The following is a 14,784-nucleotide window of genomic DNA, read 5'->3' as shown; positions in this document are numbered from 1 at the left end:
AAAACTCTTCGGAGGGACACACTTTTTGTTTACTTTCTTTAGTTTTCTTCTTATCTTACACTTCAAGCCAATAATGATCTACTTTTTACCATGTTTATTTATAATGTGTGTTCATAACTGTAATCTCATAGCTCTAATCCTTTGTAAAATTGTCTGCTGCTTAGTTTTTAATAAAAATTACCATCAAAAAAGTTGTTAAATGACAGAAATGAAACTAAGTGAGTAGAAATTTGACATTTATTGATTCTATGATTGTATTTTCACACTCTGTACATGTTAAATTAGCAAGGAAGGGCCTTATAGCTGTATTTAACTGAATATATAAGGTTGTCTAATGGCACATGCTTTCCATTCTCTTTATGATTTTTTTATAAGCAAAGTATTACTCAAAGAAGAGTTTGAAAGCATTTCAAGCTCTTGGAAGACTTTAAAAGAGGGGTCCTATTGTAGATCTTAGTCTTAGGTCTTAGTAAAAGGCACATTGACCACTTAACGTTATGTTAAAAAATTAACCTAACCAGTTGCCCTAGCTTTTTTAAAATGCACACTACAGTGCACTATTTCAACAGGACAATGCTCATTGGCATACTAATGTTTTAGGCCCCTGTGGGAATTTTAAGGAAAGAAAAAGCTTCTTATCTGTGAAGTAAGTGTTTAAAAGCTCAGTAAAACACTAAAAATACAATAAATACAAACAGCAATTTTACAAAAAACAGTTAGAGCTTTTACACCGCTGTTTTTCTTAAATCATCTTTTAATCTCTCCTCCTAATCTGAGTTTAATAGAGTTATTTCTAGTTCTCATCATGTTAATCAACACCTTGTTTTTGTAAATCAGAACTTAGTGATGTTAAATCAGGTGAGCTGCTGATGGAACTGAACATATACACATATATGCTGGCTGAGGAGCATCCAGGAGAAATCTGGAACTACACTTAGTTCTTCAGCTTGGCTCACAGGATATAAGATACAGAGTTATGAGAATTGAGAATTCCTTGTTACGTTTTACTGTATGTATGTTTTGTTTGCATCTGTTCAAATCATATGGGGTGCTTTTTCAGGTAAAACACTCATATTGCTGAGATAAATGGATTAGTGTAAATTGCTTTAGTGCCTAAAACTTTTGCACAGTACTGTATGTCCGATTGAAAAATTGTGGATTCTTTTGGACATGGTTTTAACACCCTATCCCATTCTGCTAAATCTGCAGGACCTGCAAGAATTTTCAAAAGCTGCATGGGATGGGAGATCTCAGGACACCATCGAAAACCTCTTCTTGTAATTTGGTGTGTTGCATTAACCAAGATTTAATAAATATTACCAATCATTTATTGCTCCTGGTAACCTTTATCGTTTTTCCACTAAAAAGCACTGCAATCTAAATCCTCCTTCTGTGTGCAGCTGTTTGTTTGTTTTTTTTGATGATTTGTAGCTTAGTTCACTCTAAGCGAGTGGGGAATGGGCTGTAAGTTTTTCAAAATTAAGTGTAGTTCTACTTTATTGATCTGCTTACAAAGGAATTTGGTCATTTTCTGTGTAATCATGCCCAGCTTGGAAACAGCAGAGCATTTGCCAGCCAAGTGCTGCCAGTAGCATTAGCAGGGTTAAGTGTCCTGTCCAAGGGTCCATCCAGGAATGCACAATCAGTCCTGGGATTTGAACCTCTCTTACCACTGGGCGACTGGCCGCCCTAATGCAAACACATCAAACGCTTAAAAAAAAAGCAATGGGAATTCAGTTTCCTCTGATATGTGGCTTTCATTACTTGAGTCCAGCAATAACTTTAGTGTTATTGCTTTATTACCTATAGTATATACCTTTAAATGCCAACCAGGCCTGCAAGTACGACACCCTACTTTAAAACTATTGCAGTGCTATGGAAAGGGAAGACTGAGCCTGAGTATACTGTGTACCCTTGGATGATTGATGCACTGCTGAGGTCTAGTCATGCCTTATGCGTTCAGAAATGGCTCTGTGAAATGCACTATTAGTCAGACGCCATGTCACTTCTTGTATGTGATGTTCTTAGGGGGATGCTGATTTATTGTTGCATTTTTCTTCAGAACCTGGCTATAGAAAACTATACTGCAGAAATTGCTCAAGAATAGCTTTTCTTACAGACGAGTATATTGTGGAGTGTAAAGTGTTAATTTTGCATTTGTTGTAGGAAAACTCAGAAATCAATCTTATGATCTGATCCTTAATAACCACTAGGCTACGGGTCATTTTGGACTCTGCACCTGCACTCTCATGTACACGTGGCACGTAGTGTCACTGATCTGAAGCACTATTTTGACGCACTCTTCTGTAGAATCCTAAACCTGCTAAACATGAGCAACAGAGTTCATTACTTACCTACTCAATTACTAAATTGTAATTAGGTTTTGATAAGATAACAACAGTTCATTTGTGACATAACTGCAAAGAAAACAAATAAGAGACAACAGACATTATGCAACAAAGCTTGTGATTGGTCAGGAAAAAAGAGACAGGCCATCAAACAAACAAAAAAGTATTTCGTTAAGACCAAGCAGCAGATTTTTTTTATTATTTTTTTTTAAGATTTTTTTTATATGTCACGATAAATACAGGATGTTCTAGGATGTTTCACCTGCAGTTGTGGCGCATATGCAACAGATCATAAAAAAGACAATCAATTAGTGGAGATACATGAAGTAGAGCTGATTACATAGTCAGATTGATTTACAAATGGGTCATTTCAGAATCTGTAATTCCAGGTACATTGTGGGCCTTAATTTCAGTCACATCAAGGGTCATTTTTGAAGTGCTGCACCTGTGCTCTCGTACACATCTGGCACGTAGTGTCACTGATGCGAAGCACCACTCTGAAGCACCCTTCTACAGAATCTTAAGCCTGCTAAACATGAGCGACAGAGTTCATTACTTACTTTTGATTGCTAAATTGTAACAAGGTTTCAATTATGATATGATTGCAGTGGTAAATTAGTAGTACCACAAAAAAAGCTCACATTCTTCATTTTTCATTGTTTTTTAGGGTATTTGAGAGTATTACTCAAGTAGATTGACCCCAGCACACAGCCCGTACAATTAATGTCAGGATGTTCAGTTCGTAGCCATGTACTCGGAACAGCTCAACCCCAGGAGTCATCATTAACCCACGGTGCTCATACCTGTAATTCGTGGGGCTGAAGCCTGCAGAACTTTGATGGGCACCACCACGGTGGCATGGTCTGTGTAGTTTTCACTATCGGCGCACTCATTAGGCGGAGATGTAGGTGCGAGCGTCTGCGAGATGACCCAGTTCGCTGCCCGTCAATGGCGCTGTTCTCGCATTCTTGCATTCAGATTCTTCATTGGGCCAGGTGCAGCTTTTCTTTGATAGCTCGACAGAAAGACCTTCTTGAAAGCAATCCCAGTCAAGGGCTTCTGCTGGAGAGGAATGACTCACCTCTTGTTTGCAGGATGAAAAGATGGTTGGTGGAGATTGTGTTCCCTTGCCTTTTTTTCCCCTCATTTTATTAGCCGCCTCCTTTCTTTTCTTTTCCTTTTTTTTTTTAAAGCTAGCCTTTTTAATTCACCTCTCTCCCTGTGTCTTCTTTCATAAGGCTTGAATCGACTAATAAGTCTTTCTGTCCTTGAAATGAAGGAGGCCATAGTTCGCATTATTTGATCCATTTTCTTTTAGCGCTTAAATGATGTTTTAATACATTCAGAGCACCATTCTGCTGATTTATTGCAGATTCTGGTGAAAAAAAAAGAGAGGAAAAACTGTGGCGTAACGTGAGCACTTGGCAGGAGTGACATACTAATATCGGAACAGCCTTGATTACTGTGACTGCTCACGCTAAAGCATTTGATATTCTGGAAGCATTCCGGAAGGGTTATATAAGATTCTTTAGGAAGGAACTGCATGTGGAGAACTCTTAAACAGCATTTTAAAATAAATAAATAAAGCAACAAACGTACGTAAGTAGGGGTGACCGTTACGTTATTGGCTTATGAAGTTTATTATTAGACTACGACTTCAAAAAAGCTTCTTAAGAAACATGATAAAGAGAGAGAGAAAGAGAAAAAGAGAGAGAGAGAGAGATAGATAGAGAGAGAGAGCTCCTCCAGGGCTACAGGGTGGAACAGATGTGTCCTTGTCCCCTCTCCAGGCCACGACGGCCCAGCAGAGCACAGCCACTGACAGGGCAAACAGGCTGGAAAAAAGGGAGAAAAATGGAAAGCTAAATATTGGCTTTATCTCTTCGGTAATAAAAGGCCCATGAAATTGATTTGATGCTGCCAAGGCTCTCCCGAGTGGAGTCTTATGCCTGCAAATGCAAAACAATGAGCCGGCGCAATCTATTAATTAACCGCCTTAATTAATCCTAATCCAACAAAGTTAATCTCTTCCTAGAACTTGCTAGATTTGCTGCACAGGTGTCTACTCGACTCAACCCTCGTGTGGCAGCGAGGCTTAACAAAGAAGGTTGGAGTGTAAGGTTGTGCTGGGCTTAATAGACTCTCAGTTGGCCTTTATGATGCAAACGAGTCTGTTTACCATTGGTTTGAAAAGAAGTGCTGAGTAAGCTGATAAATGGGATTTGAACAATGAACTTGATGAAGCCTCAGCAAGATAAAAATAATGCCTGAAATAATGATGAAATATTGTGATTCTTTCTTTACTGCTTTCTGAAAACAATTAGTTAGCTTCTTTAGTTTAGTTAAGATAGGAATTGCTATGCTAATATTGCTACACTATATTGCCAAAAGCATTTGCTCATCCATCAAAATCATTGAACACAGGTTCCGGTTTCAGGTTTCCAGGTTTCAGGACCAATAACGTACAATCACCTAGGCATGAAGACTACTTCTAAAAAAAATTGAAAGTGAAAATGTGGGTCGTTCTCAGGAGCTCAGTGAATTATTCTACTCCTCACTACTAAATATTCCACAGTCAACTGTCAGTGATGATATAACAAAGTGGAAGTGACTGGGAATGAAAGCAATTCACTCTATCAGTGTAAAATTACAGAGCGCGGTCTCTAACTTTCTGCAGAGTCACTACATCACTACAGAGCTCCAATCGTCATGTAGCTTTAGATCAGCTCAAGAACAGTAGAGTCTAGAGATCTTCATGGAATGTTTTTTCCACGACCGAGCAGCTCGATCTAAGCCTTAAATCACCAAACACAATGCAGGCAAACAGATACTTTTGTCAGGAGAGGCAGCCAGCGAGTAACCAACATTTTTCTGTTCCAGAATAAAAACAGTTCTACTTTATTGTTTGTATGATTTGATCAAAGGTGAATCATAATTTTGTTTTTTTTTTTCCAGTGTGCAAACACTTTTTAGATGGTTCAGACTATCAGACCAATTACAGCTAGTTAAGGCAGACTTTTATTACATGTTAAACAATAGAAGAAGAAAAAGAACAGGTTTTGTGCTGTAATTTGACTCCCATTCATGTACATGTTTGTCACTCAGCAGTATGAGTGCAACAAATTACACTTCTTGTATCTACTGTAACTGTAGATGAACCCTTATTTGTTATGCTGATAATGCTTATTTTGCTGAATGTACTGATGTACAGTATTGTGGAATTTTCAATAAAAAAGCTTCTTATCTGTAAAGTGCATGTTTAGTAGCTCAGTAAAACACCAGCATTACAATAAATACAAATGGCAAATTTACAAAAAGCAGTGCTTTTACAGCACTGTTTTCCTTAAAACATCTCCTATTCTCATCCAAGTTTAGTAGTGTTATTTCTAGTTCTCAACATATCAAATAAATCAAATCTTACTGATGTTAAATCAGGTGAGCTGCTGACGGAACTGAACATGCACATGCTGGCTGAGGGCATCCAGGAGAAATGTGGAACTAAACTTTCTTCTACGGCTCAGTATACAACCTACTTACCTAAAAATTAGACATTCTTTTTACTTTTTACTGTATGTACTGTATGTTTCTTTGCATCTGTTTAAATCATATGTGGTGCTTTTTTGAGGCAAAAACACTCGTATTGCTGAGATAAATGGATTAGTGTAAGGATTAGTACTGTTTGTTCGATTGAAAAATTAAAAAAATAGATTCTTTTGGACATTGCTTCAACACTCATACTGCTAAATCTAAAACTAAAACTTAGTTTTAAAACTTAAACTTTTACACAGTACTGTACATTCACTTACAAAGAGTCAGCTTCTGTCAGGAAGTAAAGGAAAAGAGAATATAGCACAACAGTAACACGGCACTCATTGTTAAGTATAGGAAGTCCTCTGTTCTTTAGTCCTCTTATTCAACTGCACTGTGAAACCTAACCAAAACTAACTAGACCAAACGTACAGTACATAATGCACCATAAACATGAACCTTGCTTCTGACTTTGCTTCAGACTTTCAGGCTAAGAAAAGTAAGAGCAGTAAATCCCAGACTTACAGCTTTAAGACACGCACCATCTTTTCCTCCATATTTCCATATATGGCAGTTTAATGTCATTGTTCTGTCACTGTTCAACACGTTCTAAACTCTGCTTCTTGATTAGGCATTAACTGCTCATAAAAGGTTATTAAGGCCACTAATATGAGGGTGGTGACGGAGGAGGGTTGGGGGGGTGTCTGGGTTGAAGAATAGTAGGGAACCCATAAGAGACAAGGCTAATTACCATCCATTTCTCTATCTGAACCCAACCATCTGCCAGTGTCAGCCGCTTACTGTCTATTGGCTTTCAATCATGAACGGACCGCTGCAGCCAAAGATGTGTGTTTTAATTAGGGAGCTGCTGTATAATTATATTTATATTTTAATGATGACTTTGACAGAGTGTTTGAGTGGATGTCCTTCATTGTTCGCTAAAATGATAATATTTAATTATGATGTTTGAACACCCCAGATTTGGGCGCTCAAGTGGTTTTCCGTCTCTTTGACACACACACACACACATGCAGACACGCACACAAAGCTATGGGGAGTGCTTTGAGTCTCTCTTCTTCCACAGTTCTGCCAGTTCTTGTGTCTGTTCTGTCTGCAGGCATAGTCACGCATCAGAGCAGCATATGGACACTCAGTCGGTCAGTTCTGAAATATTAGAATTTACAGGTGCATTTGAACAGGCTTAATACCTATTCACGATGCTTTAGTTTTACCTGAAATTATAATTTATTTACAAGATAAATTCAGGCCCTAGTTTGTTACCAAGTGTTAAGGGTCAATATTCTATGATCTGCATGTCATTACTGTATAGTAAAAAAACAATCATCTCGACATCTCCAAAACAGGAGAAAGATAATACCTTCTTCATTTTTAATGAACATCAGTGTAAAAAGAGTTTATTTCAGGACATTTTGGAAGATTTATATTGGTCTAATCATCAAGACAGTTTGTATAAGGGACAGTTTGTGTGTTCAAACTTAACTAAAAATAGACAAAAAAATCAGAAATGTCACATTTAATACAAAACAGTCAAATATAACTATGTCTGCTATTAGAAATGATGATAGTTTTTTTGAATCTTGATTTATCTTGACGGTAGAACACTTATCACAGTATGACAGTAATATTTCATAGATCTTGACAATATTAAGTCATTATTATTGATTACTGCACTGTATATCTAGCACTGATTTAAAATAAGTCTGTGAGAGTTTCCACAGAAAGATACTTTAGAATGTCATCTATGTAAAAGAATCCAGCTTTGTCGCTGATCCTTGTGCACATGCACCCTTAAAAAAGAAATCACTTTCAAAAGTTTTAAAGTTCTTTAGTGCTTTATTTTAAATGTCAGAGAAATCAGAAGTCTACCAATGAAGTTTGAAGATAATTTAAGCCTTGTTTATAGTGTAACAGCCATTTCTTTGCATGGCCAACGTTATGCCCCTATCGCTAGCATTATGAGCCTGTTGGGAGCATGGGGATAAAAGTGCTGAATTTCATAATGCTGGGGGTGAACGGAGGTGGGCTGTTTGGCTGTTTGACAAACGTTTGTACTTGTTATCATGTTTCACTACAGCCCAAGTCCAATTCACAGCTGAGTTTCCCTTTAAATATATTTTAAGCATTGCTGCACAGGACCTTTTATATTTTTTACAGGCGATTTTTAGGGGAAGAAAGGTGGTTCTGACACCTCTACATGTATATGCACCTGTTCTGTTCCTCTACAATAACAGACGCCTCAAGTAATTAAGGAGCGCTTGGTGGCGAGCAATTAATCCCAGATGCCCAATCTACTAATAAGAGCATAAAGGGCCAGTAAAACATGGAGCCAGGCTCGCCTGGGCCTGCTCACAAATCACCCCCGCTGTGCAGCACCCCAGGCCCACCGTGGCTATAGCTGCTATTCACGCTGTCTGGAGACCAAATTATCCTTCTGATTGATTGAGTTCCAAAGCATAAACCGCCATGAACGGCGACGGAGGAAGATTCGCCCGCTCGGCTTTACGACTTTCTGTCCCTTCTCTCTCCTCCTCTGCCTCTCTCCTGCTCTCTCTCTCTCTCCCAGTTTCCCCACACTAACATAAGCGGTGGCGGAGAGATAAGTGACTTAAGTGGACTACAAAGTATTGAGATTGTGTAGCCATTTCCATAACGCCTTTGTGCTGCGAGCGTTGATCATGGTTGGACTTCAACCCAGCACTGATCAGCTGCTCCCGGATGGATTTCTTTGGCTTCCAGTTCAGTTACACACACACACACACACACACACACACAGAGTCCAGCAGTCGTGCCTGTTGTTTATTTACTCAGCTTCTGTTATGACAGCTTTCCTGCGCTAAGCTACAGTCAGATACAGCGTAATTGCTGCTCTATAAATACAAAGTGTCTTACCTCTTTCATTTACGCTATTAACAACGACTGAGCGCTCTCCTAATTTTTTCAAAACTGCAAAATCAATGACGCGCCGAGTGAAAAACACTACTCAGAAGAAAGATTACACGTCCTTAACCGTTTCTTCGGCATTGCATCGATTTTCAGCAGGTTGTTCAAAGGCTCTTTTGAAACCGTCTCTTTTTTAACATGCGTTTCTTAACCCCTTTACAGTCTTAGACCGCTCACTTCAGTGCAGAGCACGCTAATGTCATTGCATTTCACACGATTGCAGAACCCTAATCAATTTATTATAGCAAATGGGCGTATAAGCTGGCTATCGTATCTGAAAGGCTCATCCCCGTTTGTGGCCTTCCCCGTGTGTGCTCCGAGCAGATAAGCGAGGAATGACGACAGGGCCATCCATGCAAAAATACTCAGTGCATTAGGGCCACTGTAGCTTCCTGAAGATATTAAAGGGCAGTTACCGATGCCAACACCAATACACTGCAGCACCCACCGAGTGCCCGCTGTACCCGCAGGCGGCAAATCACACTCCAATAACTTTAGAGTTAGTGACAGAGAGCTGAGCTACACCTACATTACACTAGTGCTGCTTCTCTTCACTTTTCATACATCAACCCACTGCTTACCTCTCTCTACCCTTCACTCTCTCTCTCTCTCCCTAGCGTCCTCTCCTCTTTCCTCCATTTCTGATTCTCTTTCATTCTCCTCTGTTTTAGTCTTTTTATCTTTTGTCTTGTCCTTTTTTTTATCTTATAATTTTCTCTTCGCCTTTTGTGTTGCTTTGTTCCTTCTGATATCTTCTCCTCTCATCCTCCATCTTCTCTTCTTTTCTCTTGTCTATTCTTCTCTCTTTCACTTCTCAACACTACTATTCTCGTGTCTTTTCCCTTTCTCTTCTCTTTTTCTTTTCTCTAATTTCTTCACCTCCTGGTTTCACCTTTTTGTCCTTTTTGTTTTTTTCTCTACTTTTCTTAGCCTTTTCTATTTTTGTCATCTTATTTTACCTTGTCTCTTCTTTTTCTGTTCTCTTTTCTTGTTTACTTTTCTCATCTCACCTTGTTTTCTCTATATTTTGTTCATGTCTTTTCTTTTCTCCTTTCAGATTTCTTTTCTTCTCTTATTTCTCTTCTCCTCTCATCTCTTTCTGGTGTCAGCTTGCTTTGTCTCTCCTTTCTGCTTGCTTTTTTTTCTGTCTTTCTGTTCTCTTGTGTTTCTTCTTTTGCTTTCTTCTCCTCTACTCTTATTTTCTTGTCTTCTGTTCCTTTCTATGTTGTGCTGTTTTTTTTCTTTCTTTCTCTTCTTTCTTTTCTTCTAATTTCTTCTATTCTCCCTATCTCATCTCTTTCTCTTCTCTTTTTCATCTTGTAATCTCATATCATCTCATGTATTTTTAATCTCATGATCTCTATTTATCTTTCTCGTTTTGTTCTCCACTTCTCCCCTGTTAACCGCTCTCTCTTTCTCTCTCTCTCTGTGTTCTGCAGGTTTTCCTGCGACAGCGTACGGTCCCGTGGCGGCGGCGGCAGTGGCAGCAGCGCGTGGCTCAGGTAGGGCGGCCCGTGGAAGAGGCGGCTACGCAGCATACCCGCACAGCACAGGGCCAGGTAAACGCTCTGGCCGATTTATCTGTGTGGCTGCCCCGCTATCCATGCTGCTCTTAACTCTAGCCGCCTCTGTCCTCTCGCTCACACACACCAACACATACACATACACATATACACAAACACACACACAGCCACGTAGATACAGATACACACAACCACAGACTGTGTACCTAGAGGGAAAAAGGCAGGATTTTAGCCCCCTGCCTTCCTTTCCTCCTCTCCTAACCTACAGTAGGTGTGATTAATGGTGTTAGTAGAGGTTGCCCCTAGCAACTGATCTCACACCAGTTTTGCCTTCTCCATTATATATTGCAAATGCCGGTATGTGTAGCGGCGAAGCTGGTCATAGATCAGAGTGTAGGGCCAAGCTCTGCTCGCACAGTTTTATGTACTTTTTTGCTGCAGTGTTGTTTTCCTAACCCTACACATTGCCATCCAACACAGAGTATCTTCATTTCCCATTCTTCTTAATGGAGATGTTACGACACCACATGCTCTTTTCTGATAGTTCAGTGCTCCTAGAGGAAAGGAATACATAGGTAGTATCTTATTAGTATCAGTTGCAGAGGTTTACAGAATTGGGCACGTTTAATAAATGAATAGGAATTGTACACTCATCATCAACAAAAAAAATTGTTGCAACTAGAGAGTCCAGCATTTGTCTTGGTGGAGACAACCAAGGTTTATGTGTATAGAAGCACCACAGAGTCCAGAATCTCTGGTGTTATGGTGTGGGATGCAGATCACCTTTGAGCTTCATTATAGGCACTTTCACAGCTCATCATTACGTTATTAAGGTCCTGTAATCAGTGTCCCTACCTTTTCTGAATGCACGCTCTAGTGCACAAATACAACAGGACAGTGCTTGTCCACAAAACGCTGTTATCTCAAGAGCTTGTCTTAAATACTCTTGCCTATAAGATTGTGCCATGGCCAGCCGTCTTACCAGACCAATCCTTGACGGAAAGTGTGTTGGATAGATGGATGGATTATTGCAGGACACCAATAGGAGCCTCTACAACATCTGTATCTGTAGCTCAGTTAATTTTGCCCTATCAGTCTAAAATAAAGACCTGCCAAATTTATAAAATTGATAGTTTAAGGAGTACAAATTACATCACAATGCAAGAGAGAATGAGTGAGTGAGAGAGCGATAGATTGAGTGTGAGAGAGAGAGAGAGACAGAGAGAGGAGGTCTTCAGCTCAGTCATTGTGTTTTGACAGATGAAGTATGGATCAAAGTATTGGATGGCTACATAGGTAGCTTGCTAGATTAATGTCCTAACACATCTTAGTAGACTACCCTGCACTTTTAATCACTAGAAATAACTTTTTAAGGGTTACAAATATGAAAGAACTGTTTAAAAGGATCCCACCAGCTAAAACACTTAATTTTACTGGAAGTACTTCATATAAAGAGAAACTGATTGAAGTCTGTGATGCTCAAGTCACGAACATTGTTGAAGCCATAAAATAGGCAACATGTTGCTTATATGTCACAAAACATGCTATCGTACTCAGTGGCGCAAAAAGGGGGCAGCCTAGGGGGCGCATAGGGACGCTGCACTAGAGGGTGCGCCAAATCAAAGTCCAAATAAATTTCCTCTCAGGAGAAACAGCCAATCAGCTTGCTGGTTTTGCGGAGCGCGGTGGGCTAGTAATGACAGGACTACCACCACCAGCACCACCCGCCCGCCCCACTGATGATTTTAAAACGTAAGTACATACACAGCGCTGTCTCTGTGCTGTGTAAGTGGCAGGCTGCTGCTGCCTGAGAAGCGCGAGGGGTTGGGCACGTGATTGTAAATGCACATGTGGAAAGCTGTGCACCTCAGTCCAGCACAGTTTTGCAGTGCAGATATTTCCAGTTACAGCTGAATTATAGCTTTTAATACCAGAAAAATCTTATTTACCTTTAAAAAAAAAAAGACATTTAAATGCCTGATTAAAGGGCCGATTACGGTTGTTTTGCTGTTTCCCTCGGGTTTTAAGTGTTAGGCGCTGACTCAGCTCTTAATCGGTCCCGGACGTGAGACAGTTTCGCAGGTGGGGGCGGAGCTGGTGGTCATGGGTCCTGCATTGTTTAATATTGTAAATATATATCGTTGAAATAAATAAATAAACATTTGCAATGTAAATTTTTTCCAATATCGTGCAGCCCTAATGCGTACTTCAGAACATGGAATCATAACAAGCAATTCCACTTTTTTCCACATTTTTTTTTTTTGATGATGATGATGATGAGTGTATTTGTAGTGCAGTCTGTAGCTGTAGTTGTGTTGCTGTTATCTACTTTACATTGATGTCCAGGTCAGTGTTTCTCTCACCTTAGTCCTGATACCGGGTCTCGGGTCACTGCCATCGCTAGGTTTTATTGAGCCTATCTTTGCTTAATCGCTGCAGATTCTGACCACAACTGGCCACCAGCTTCTGAGACTGAAAGAGCAGAAATACTGAGGCTGCACATTTAGTGGTATCCCAGCCTCCCCTCTGACCACAGCTATCGATCCATCGGCCAGATAGCTTAATCAATCAATCTGACTTTGTTCGTAAGACACAAGGATACTTAAATAAATAAACAGAGAAGGGGGGGTGGGGGTAGTGGGTGGTAGCGCACAGCACTCTCCTCACTGGCCTTTACTGCAGTGACTGACCTTTAGCGCAGCAGGAAGTGACGGCCTTGTCTAATTGCCTGTCAGAAAGTGGGGTCTGAGTGCAAGTTTGATGTGGCCCCGGATTCTGACAGCTCCCACAGGCACACACATACACACGAGCTCACACACACACACCCTCACACTATTTTACTCTCTCTCTCACACACACGCACGTGCACACCGCCCATCTCATACACACGTATACACGAGCATGTGTATGCACTCTCCTGCAAGCAGCACACACTCCAGCACACTCCATTGACACCTGCTCTCGAGCAGACAGCCATCCAGCGCAGTGTAATTCGTAGACAGGCGTAAAAGTGGCTGTGCTCGCAGTCTGACGGAGTGCAGCCGACAGAGCGTGAGCCAATCAGTCATGCCTCTCCATTCAATCAGACGTGTCTGATTCTGATTAGTGCCCCCGCTAAAGGAACTTAGCCTGCGGAGAGAAAAAAAAATGAGAAAAAAAAAAAACACACCACACTTTGCATCTTCTTTCCGTTTATGGGTGTGAATTATGCCAGACTTGTTCAGAGAGTGCTGTAAGGATTAACCCTTAAAAGCCTAGACTTGTTCCTGTTTCTAAATCGTTGAGACTTTACAGTACAGTATATGCTGTAGCTAGTGATTAATTAGAAAACACCAGAGTAAGTAAGCTGTTCTATAGTACTTCTGGAAGTTTATATTCAAAACTTCAGTGCTAATATACAATACTTCAGTATTGTACTTCACTAAGTTGATATAGTATTTAGGGAAGTAAACTGATTCAGCACATTTTATTAAATGTAATTCATTAGCACATTGAGTAAGTACTTTAATTTTTAGCACTCATTCAGTGCATTCATTATTATACAGTACTTCAGTATATATGATATACAGGTCTTATGTAAATGCGTTATTTATACAGCACTTCAGTAAATACACAGTACTTCAATACATGTGCTATACAGTGCATTTATTATTATACAGTACTTCAGTATATATGATATACAGTTCTTAGGTATATGCGTTATTATACAGTACCTCAATACATTATTATACAGTACTTCAGTACATTACATAGTACTTAAGTAAATACACAGTACTTCAATACATATGACATACAGTTATTATTATTACTGTACATTATTATACAGTACTTTAATGCATTATTATATAGTACTTCAATAAATACACAGTACTTCAGTATAGCTATTGTTACACAGGATATCAGTCAATACACAGTACTTTAATACATACAGTTATATACATGTTTGCATGCTATTATACAGTCCTAGATACGGTAATTATTCATTCTTCAGTATATATCTTATCACACAGTACTTAAGTAAGTAGTTCTTCATAAGTAAATAATTGTTTGGTTGTTTAATGGCTGCGTTAGTAAGTAATTCAGTGTGTTTTAAGTAAAAATGCATGTGTGGGACGCAAATAAATGAGTCGGTGTGTAAAGGGCTGTATGTGAAATAGGAGCGTGGTGTTGAGTCTGACTCACAGTAAAGGTATGGATAGAGTCTTTTTGTGGTATATTTTTGCTCTCGGATGGTGGGTTGAAGGCGGAGCGAGGAGTGAGTCAGTGTGGTGGAAGTGGACTGGTCAGGCTGTGATAGTGGATTGGCTGTTTGCTGCTGTCTGAAGCTGACGGGCCGGGCGCGCTCCGTCTGCTGAGTGACGAAGTCTCTCTCCGTGGCCGCAGTGTGACAGAAGAGGGGAAGCCATTGAGACAGAGTGCTGACA

The 14,784-nt window shown here is 39.9% G+C and overlaps 1 protein-coding gene across 17 annotated transcripts in view; it reads left to right on the top strand.

Moving 5' to 3' along the window:
* Positions 1-14,784, top strand: part of msi2b (musashi RNA-binding protein 2b) — a 404,741-nt gene that overhangs the window by 350,598 nt on the left and 39,359 nt on the right. For 12 of the 17 annotated variants that reach the window (XM_022668196.2, XM_022668036.2, XM_049466951.1 and 9 more), the window contains exon 11: positions 10,277-10,396. In XM_022668196.2, the coding sequence (XP_022523917.2) occupies positions 10,277-10,396 (120 nt within the window). The remainder of the gene's footprint in view (positions 1-10,276; positions 10,397-14,784) is intronic. The other 5 variants (XM_022668128.2, XM_049466952.1, XM_022667858.2 and 2 more) reach the window with 1 other exon arrangement.

Source organism: Astyanax mexicanus, chromosome 18 (genome assembly GCF_023375975.1).
Source record: "Astyanax mexicanus isolate ESR-SI-001 chromosome 18, AstMex3_surface, whole genome shotgun sequence".
Lineage (NCBI taxonomy): Eukaryota > Metazoa > Chordata > Actinopteri > Characiformes > Acestrorhamphidae > Astyanax > Astyanax mexicanus.
This window is presented reverse-complemented; position numbering and strand designations above follow the sequence as displayed.